This window comes from Ruditapes philippinarum, unplaced genomic scaffold (assembly GCF_026571515.1).
Source record: "Ruditapes philippinarum isolate M1 unplaced genomic scaffold, ASM2657151v2 ctg10495_1_1_1_1, whole genome shotgun sequence".
NCBI classification, from domain to species: domain Eukaryota; kingdom Metazoa; phylum Mollusca; class Bivalvia; order Venerida; family Veneridae; genus Ruditapes; species Ruditapes philippinarum.
This window is the reverse complement of record NW_026864780.1, coordinates 1-9,287: the sequence shown is the minus strand read 5'-3', so window position 1 is coordinate 9,287 and position 9,287 is coordinate 1. Positions and strand designations below refer to the sequence as shown.

At 31.5% G+C, this 9,287-nt stretch overlaps 1 protein-coding gene across 1 annotated transcript; it reads right to left on the bottom strand.

The window, feature by feature from the left end:
• Positions 1 to 1,922: 1,922 nt before the first annotated feature.
• Positions 1,923 to 5,779, bottom strand: LOC132726777 (uncharacterized). Its single transcript, XM_060712140.1, has 4 exons — positions 5,681 to 5,779; positions 3,574 to 3,723; positions 2,347 to 2,517; positions 1,923 to 2,018 (listed from the first exon to the last, which is right to left on the bottom strand). Exons 1-4 carry the CDS (start codon positions 5,681 to 5,683, stop codon positions 1,923 to 1,925), a joined length of 420 nt encoding a protein of 139 aa, XP_060568123.1. The 5' UTR covers positions 5,684 to 5,779.
• Between the last annotated feature and the right edge of the window lie 3,508 nt (positions 5,780 to 9,287).

Here is a 9,287-nt window from a genome sequence, read left to right as displayed (position 1 = left end):
ATCACTGAAAAACAGTTGTTTCGGTGTGCAATTCAGTGCCACCATGACCCTCTTGTCTAAATTTGGTCGTAAAGCATTCATGAACTGTATTAGAAGGCAATGTTCATGCATAATCAAAGCACTAAATGCCCTGAATTTGTTTTGTCACATTTTTGTTTATCTTGACAAATATTTTACCTTAACCATTAACTGTAAATTTATCAGTTTTTTTCTATTTGCCAAATGGCATCATACAAATAGCAAGCTATATTTTATAAATGTGAATAAAACAATTTGTTTAACAGAAGTTTCACGATTTTTTTACAATAAGTAACAATATTTGAGTTACTCTCCTTGCAAATGTCGCTTTGCCCGGCTTATATACCGTAACGGGAGACGCTAAATCATCGTCGTTGTACGGACTAGACAGGGAGTCGCTACATGCAGATCATGTATATAGTAAATACTATTCGGCGCACCTAACAATGGTAACTAAAGACAGAATGTCGCTATACGAGGAGAAGTCAGAAAATATCCGGAATTTTGACTCGTTCTCGAAAACCATTCAACATTTAAAAAAAAATCTTTCTACTCTTTTTCAAAATATTCTCCACCTACGTCTACGCACTTTTGCCATCTTCGTGGGAGCTTGTGTATTCCCGCTGTGAACCATGACGTAGACCTATGTTTTAGGTACTGTGTAACAGCAGATATCAAAGCCGCCCTGGTTTTATATTTCTTTCCAGCAAGCAATTTTTCAGTTCTGGAAACAAATTAAAGTCACAGGGGCGAGGTCTGTAATTTTTGGACTCCGTGTTGTTACCAATTTAGTCAGTAAATTCCTTTAATGTTAGTGATCCGTCCTTGTTAATGTCATACAATTTGAAAGTAAAAGAACCATCAACAAGTGTGTTTTTCTTGTGGTATTCCACCTGATCCTTATCAGTAAATTATCATTCAAAATATCATTGATATTAAGTCCCTTAAATCATGGCAATACGCCAATAATGTACTGGTAAGTAAATATAATTTTCGAGACAGCTCCAAATATAAAGATGTGCAGGTCCATTGATAAATGCATTGAATAACTACATCGTCTCAGAGATACTTTAGTAAAATTAATGCTCTTATCACATTTTTGTATCTATATATGATATAAATGCAATTGTGATTGCGGGAACATTTCAAGGAGAATATTTTACAAACCTGTTCTTTAATCCGTCTTTATCTCTCAGCAGCACGTTTACAGACATGATGGTTACAACGAACGTTTGTTTACATGACAATGAATGATACAAGTTTTACTACAACCGTCAACAAATAGTAACAGACTGTACATGCCGTAGAAAATGACACAACGAAAATTCTAAAATCAAATAGAATCAAACCATCACCGTAATAATGCAATGTAAATAAATGTAAAACTATTATATTATAATGCCCTCCTGACGTAACTTGTTATAGTATCTTCAATTTCCAAAATTGTATTAAATGTGTATGTGTGTTCTTGAAATTTGAAACCATTTCATATGTTATGCATATTTATTGTACATGTATGTATAATTTTCCAATAAATGGGGTTCCGAAGCAAAAAAAAATCTTAATTATGAAACACAAGTTAATTCATCATATCTGCCAATAATATGCTTTATTTGCATGTTTACAAATGATACAAAAAAGATACTATACATGTGGGTAGAAGTGTTTTGTTCTTGTTCTTACTTATTTTTTTCTTTGAATGATAATGAAGTTATTGTGTTTTTTCAAGCTTGAGATAATATTGTCTAATCTTTGCTATAGACAAGTTTCATTAAGTTTATAACGATAATCAGTGAAATATATTTCGATCTCACATGCGAAAACAGACAAATATCCTCTTTATCTTTCACTTATGATAAAGGAAAATGTGTATATGAAACACTTCAATCTGAAGAAAACTATTTTTAATCTGAATTCACGTTCATTTGTGAACTGTTAACATCCGGATATGATTTAAGAGACTGTGGCTTCGAATTCCACGGGCGTAATCGCCCCATCACCTATAAAAATAAAGCATAATTCAGTTTAAAATTCACTACACGTATAATGTTATCCGATAAAAATGACAAAACTGGTACAGTAATTCATATAATCATGTATTTGTGTGTTTTTATATATCTTAAAGGGCAATTATTTAGTAGTTAACCAATCTGAAGATCATGCGGTGTCCTCCCAACTTTTCTGATACAGGAAGACACCGCATGCCTTCTCATGCATTATTTCGGACACGGTGTGCATTAAATATTCCAAAAATATCGTTTTGATCAAAATTTATTCATACAGAAAAGGTACTGATGATGACGATTTATAAAATTTTATTCTTAATACGTAAGATTCCAAACCTTTCATGACGTCTAGATCCTTGAACAATGCTTCTGTTACTTCATGGCTACCGAGAATATCAAATAGTTCCTCTCGGCTGATTGTACCGTCACGGTCAGTGTCGTAGGTATTGAATCTACATGAACCATCTAGCTTAATGTGATAGTGATAACCATCCTGCAATAATAACAGACATCATACAATAATCTTTAAAATAATACAATATTACTATTTTTATTTCATATAAACAATTGCATGTAATACTTTTTATAAATGTTAACCATTATCATAGTTATACCAAAACCTACAGAAATCTATGTTAATTTTTATTAAACATATTTTGAACTAGGTTAATATAAACATTATATCATATGATAAATATTACGAATGTGAGATCTTTTAATTATATGACTTAAACGCTTTGAAATTATGGAAATATTTTTGTACGAAGTTTCGCTAATGAAACGTCGAGGCCATATGGCTTCACGGCGAAGTAATATTATACGTGTGATAGATTACATTTTTGTAACATTATGAGGTTATTCTACATTGTTAAGTACAATATGAATACATATCTGCCATACTATATTGGACGAGGCGCAAGCCGAATTTGATATAGATTTCGCAGCTGTGTACGAGTCCAATAGAATCAGTATTATTCTCAACCATATTAATTGACCTCTTTGTTTCACAAGACCTATTTTTAAATTTTGACAGAACTTTTAATACTTCAAATACAATGAAGATTCTATATGGATTTTGGACTCTCAAAAAAAGAAAACGTGGCTAGATGGGGTGCAGTATGGATTTGATATGAACATTTTGGCCTCTGGCAATGTTAACGAGACTATATGAGGTGTGATATGGAATTGATATGAACCTTCAGTACTCTGGAAATGAAAACGAGACTATGAAGGGTGTGATTTTGAATTTGATAAGGACGCTTTGGGCGAGGCTAAATTGATAAGATTGGATCCAATTATTATTTTAATTGGAAAACCACGTGGTGCAAATGCTGAAAGTGTATTGGTTAGATTTTATAATGTGTGATATATGAAATACGTAATCGTTAACAAGGAAAACAAAGAGACGTCAGGTGATAAAAAATAACTGTTTTTAACACATACTTTGAACGATGAAGCATAATTTTAAAAACAGGGTCATATAATCGTAAGAATATGAACAAAACAAATCGTATGCTGTTAATTTACGTAGAATTTAGAATTGCTTTACCCATTGTATGTTTATTTCTTCATCTTTCACTGATCTTTTGTAAGATGGATATCTAATAGGTCCTCGGCCGTCTGATCTCTTTGGCGAAGATTTCTCACAGGCATTCGCAAGCCAAAGACAAACACATAAAACAATAGTCAATTTCACATCCTGAAAATGAAGAGGAGAAGAGACAAACGTTTATCTAAGGCAAATTTTCGGCTGAAATAATATCTATGAGAGAACATCAGTGACATGAAAATGTGGGGATAGACTGTAAAGTGCAAGGACAATATGGATTATCAGCAAGAACTTACAAGATCAATCATAGACGTCTGTTTGGTAATTTACGTCATTTCCTCATTTCTCAATTCAAGTGATAGCGAAACATGTTATGAGAAATTATGTTGATGTTTGATCTATTCATCCTAAGAATTTTTTTATCATTTAAAAGTCATGTGATAAAATAATCTAGGAAATTAAAAAGAAAACATTTAATCCTGATTTTGTGGAAAAATAGAGAAGCATATTAATTACCAAAATCTCTATGGGAGGTATTTTCGGAAAAAGGTCAAACTAAGTTGAATATTTGTTTTCACTTCTTTATTAGATTCACATCAATACCTGTGATTTTTACCCTGGAATTAGGTGATTTGAGTTATTAAGAAATAAAACTAAATCTGCCTCTAAGCCTTTGCATATAAAATGGATTTGTAAAAAAAATAGATTCCGCTTTAATACCAAACTGATTACAAAAAAAGAATTTCGAGTCTATAAACTGACTTAGAAAAAGCAAAGGAAAAAAAAATCAAAGCCGAAAAGGAGTTTATAACAAGAAATGAATACCTTGCGTTGATTATGATTAATTATGATTAATCTATATCATTATTTACTAATTATTAAGTGTGCTGAACATATTCTCATATTATGTAGATTTTTGTTGGTGAAATCTTATTTAATTTTACGAGTCATAAACGACGTCTATCGGGACACACTTTTTCCAACCCATTTATCTCCATGATTTGTAACAACGGGTCCTTTTCTTTATCGTCGCGGTTTGCACAGTTGATAACAGCACACATTCTCACAATTTCAGCCTTCGGGTAGCTTTAATTTTAAGATAATGATTTTGTGGTTTTTCAATTGTTCGGGGATGCCTCCAATGTAGAGGATGACCAATTTCCGGTGAGAAATTACGTAAACGGTAAATCGTCTATAAACGTGGTCGGTTTTGTATATCTAGTAATCTTCATTGCAAACTGGACGACATCGTTATCCGGCAAAGCTTAACACATGGAGCAAGAATTATGCAAATTAAAGCAAAGAATAAAATAAAATTCAACCATTTCTTGTATGCGTAGATCTTAAATCGCTACAAGACCGCGGTTCGAATGTTTGAACAAAATACCCGGTACGTCTTTTTGAGATTGAAACTTTGGTGCCGGGGAAAGAGAAAATTGTGTGCTTTCCACTGCTTCAATTAGTTTTGAAATTTAAAAAAAAATAAGAGAACCAGCTTGGAAAATTGGAAAATATAAAAATAAGTATCGTTTTGTTCATGTGTGCCGCCATGCAACTCCATATCATTTTTCTGATATCACAAGTCACGTGAGATGGCCACCCTAGGGATAAATGCTAGTGCAGGGTCTTAGCCGCAGAGCAGATGCATTTTGCAATGACCTGTCCCCCTATGGGGCTTTACCAGGGATTCGCATGGCTCAAGCTAAAGTTTCCTTTATTCATCTGGGTTTGGACTAGAACATAAAAGAAAGACTCCATACTGACCCTTTATCAGTCATCTGAGTACTCTTGTTCAAATGCACAAACTGATGTTATGTTGATTTTTTTTTGAAACAATATAATCTTAAAGTGTTTTCCTTTCGTTTCCGTGGAAACTTAAGATATATTAAAGCTGATGACCTAGAGTGAATAAATTTCACAACAGCACGAGTGCCAGTGGTTCCTAACAAGGAAATATGGTACAAAATAAATATTTGGTAATTCATATAATTTAATCATTTTTAATTAAATGCCACTTTTTTCATTACTGAACTATCGAATTGAACATTTTTGTCATTTTAGCATTATATACAAACATAAGTATTATAATATAAGGAAAGAAACTCACCATTATAACTGTCCTCCCTAGCTGTGCCTTACAAGAGAAAATTTTAGGTTATTTCTGAACGTGACAAATTGTGCTTCGATCGTGTCCTTTTATTTCGACAACCTCCTACACAAGCCCCAGTGATTAACCGAAGAGGCATGTTCTCATAATTGATAGCTATCGTGCAAATTTGAAAACAAGACTTAGTCTTCTTTTTTTCAATATAGGAAGTCCTTGATAATTGATGTCTCATACATTAAGCTATTAATAAACAAAGGTGGATTAGTCTTTTTAATATATTTGTCATGTTTTTATCTGTAAAAATTAAGTGCTTGTTTCCTCCAAAGTTTAATCACAACAAAAAGGTGTTGTTGATATGCGCAAATTATCTGTGGTGAATACGTATTTTATCTAATTCAGTTTATTCCATTCATATCATCATTTTAAATTAAACATAATGTAATTGTATTAATTATTAGCATTGATGTTCATCCGATTTATCTAATACTCATATACTGTTTTAAAACGAGTTTGAGGAGGTACTGGTTACTGAAACACACACGCACGTAGACATATGTAGATCTATTTACCTTTTTTTAAATACATAATCTTAAAGATTTTGAAGAAAAATGATAGTTTTGATTTTGTAATGACAAATGGTTTGTAATAACACCGTTTTTATCGTCATCGTTATCATTACATGTATAAGTATTAGATATGGTAGCATTATAATCATTTTATTATTTGAATTTTTAACAGTGCAATAATATGGGTTTGGTTCTGTTTCTAGATGCGCATTGTCCCGGTAGATAACTTTAATACAATAGTGTTACACATAGAAACTCGTTTCACAATCAAATATATACTTATGAACCTATTGAAACTTAGAGTCGAGATTTCCGCCCCGTAACCTAGATATTAAATGTTTGAAACAACATATTACCTATAAAAAGAAAGCAAAATAGGAATGGAAAATATCAATAAATTTATTATTGCCTTTGTTTAGCCATTTTATCGGAGGAAGTACATGTGTACAAAAGAACTGTTTATGGGATGTTTTACATCCGTCATTTTCTTCTTTGTAAAAACTCACAAGTCATGTTTTGAGTCAACCTGAGATATTTGCATGGTGACTATACATTTATTAAAATAAAACTTTCCTCGACATATATGATCATAAATATCTTCTTTTTTTTTGTATGCAGATAATTATTTGACACTGACGAAAGTGTTACGCCTACATTCTACAATTTAAGTAAATACTCATAAAACGTATTTTTGCTTTAGTGAAGGGGGTGGAGTAATAATTATAAATAATTAATGTGTCAGATGAAGAAGTGTTTTGTAGTACCTAAAGGGCGTTAAACGTCTCGCCTACCCTGCATTGTGTGACACTTAATTGATCAAACAATAACAGTTTGGTCATCCAATTAAATCTTGTTAAATTTATATCCTGTCTCGTATCCCATCTAGCATCCTCATGTTTTGAAATGAAGGCATTTCTACCCGTCTTGTAGTAAATCTTACATAGATTATATAAACGTATCGATTTCACGACTGTGATGATTTTATTTAAAAGAGTTCATACAGATTAAACAATGCAAAAGTATGTTGAATTGATAAATACTTTTTAAGAAATGCAATTGTATTTATAACATTTTCATTAAATAAACCCCTGTTTACGTGCTAAATTCGAATAGTTTCCAGTTATGATTGTATTTAAATGATTAATATTAGAATATACTAAATAGTACACAGCTTTTTTATTATAAAGTTCATATTTATAGATATCCTTTTTCAGCTTATTCTTTGTAAAAAAAAGGTTCAAGGAAGAACCGTTTACTGATCCTTACGCAATTGTTGTATTCCATGTAATATAATAATATACTGTTATAAATGTGTACCAAAATGAGCAATAATAAAATATGTTTAAATGATATAAAAACGAATATATCATTTTCGAAAATTTGTTTTTGTTTTCATTATTTCTATGTTACTCAGTTATTTTACCCTTTCCAGAATTAGAAAAAAGCTTATGTATTCATTTTTCAAACCTATAATGTTATTTTCTGTTTAAACTATCTAACTAAATCTCCGTTATTCAGCTATAATAGCAGCGATATTTTGATTTTGAATCTTCAAAATACGATTTAATGTCATTAATTTTATTATCTTAAACACATTACTATTTAAAATGAAGACTTGCAATGTCTACCTTTTTTGTTTTTATATTTATTTAAGATACTAGAAGTAATTTAAATTGACCTCTTCAGATAAGTCCAATGGAATTCAAACTTTGTCTGAATCGTTATTTGATGGATTTCATGCAACATTATTTGTCCAACCAGTAATGTTTTTGTTGTTGTTGTTTTTTTTAAGTTGTAGGGCATTTGATTATCCTTGACTTTTGATAAATGTGTAAGTAATATTCGCCATCCTCGGAAAGGAAAACCGTGTGCTGTGGCACTGCTAAATATTGTAATATGAATACCCCCCCCCCCTTGTTTACAGTTATAGAACTCTTTCTTACACATGTAACACATCATTATAAATTACAAATGCTTTAAACACTTAAAACCATAACATTGATAAGTTTTACTGGGTATGTTGATACTCAGGGTATGCAGAGATAGCTGCTTTTAAAACACCGGCATAATTTGACCAGATCGTGAAAAACTAATGACATTTCGTATTATCATATTTATAATTAACGGATATGATGCAATAAATGCATGTATACAAACTATATATTTCAGTGACAATATACCTTTTACAAATAGTTGATGACATGCATGGTGACTCTTTTATTTCTATAAGGAAATGCAAACTTAAATTTTACTTTCATTTTTGTGTCAATAGTGACGTCACAGTGCATGCTTGGTTTTGACTAAATTCTTAATCAATTCCGGAACAGAATGTTTAGGTTAAAAAGTACTAAATTAGGTAAATAATATCGGTTACTTAGACAACCAGATATGGGGGATTTTTATTGGAAAATCGTTCGTGGCCTGTTCGGATCTATTTTTTTTAGATGTAGGAGTCGAACGGCTTAGCCATTGGTCGATATGGGAGGGCTTTTTGGCGCCAAAATGGGACGTTCCGCAATCTGAGTGGATGAGAGCGTTAGCTTGTGCTTAGGTGCCCAATAATTATACAAGTTCCTAACGCGGGGAATTTTAATACTATTGCCAGTACGGTTGTTATCCTTGAGCTTACTGGATTCGGTCACTGGAGAGAATCATTTAAGTCGAATCATTTTTACTTAGTTTCTTTTTACTTTTGGTTTAATTAATAGGAATCCTCAGTTAAACGTTATAGATCTACGACAAGTTGATACTAGGCATCTACACTGGATACAACTGACAAAGAGCTGAGCTTTATTTTTCATCACCTAGTAAGATTCTATTTTCTGAAATTGGAGTTCATGATGGAACGAATGTAACTAACATTTACTAACATTTACTAACATTTACTTTTTACTAACAATACTAACAGTCATCATTTTATTGATAATTTATTTATAGATTCTACTTCATCTTTACTACACATCTTTAGATTACTTAATAAAATAAATCATTTTTGTTCTTAAAACAAGCTCTTTGTAGTTTATCTGAAATTAATTTCTATC

Excerpts from the sequence above, each read along its gene's own strand:
- LOC132726777 (XM_060712140.1), bottom strand. Across the intron at positions 2,518-3,573 it reads AAGAAATAAACATACAATGG|GATGGTTATCACTATCACAT; the intron begins GTAAAGCAATTC and ends TTATTATTGCAG. Across the intron at positions 2,019-2,346 it reads TGAAAGGTTTGGAATCTTAC|GTGATGGGGCGATTACGCCC; the intron begins GTATTAAGAATA and ends TTATTTTTATAG.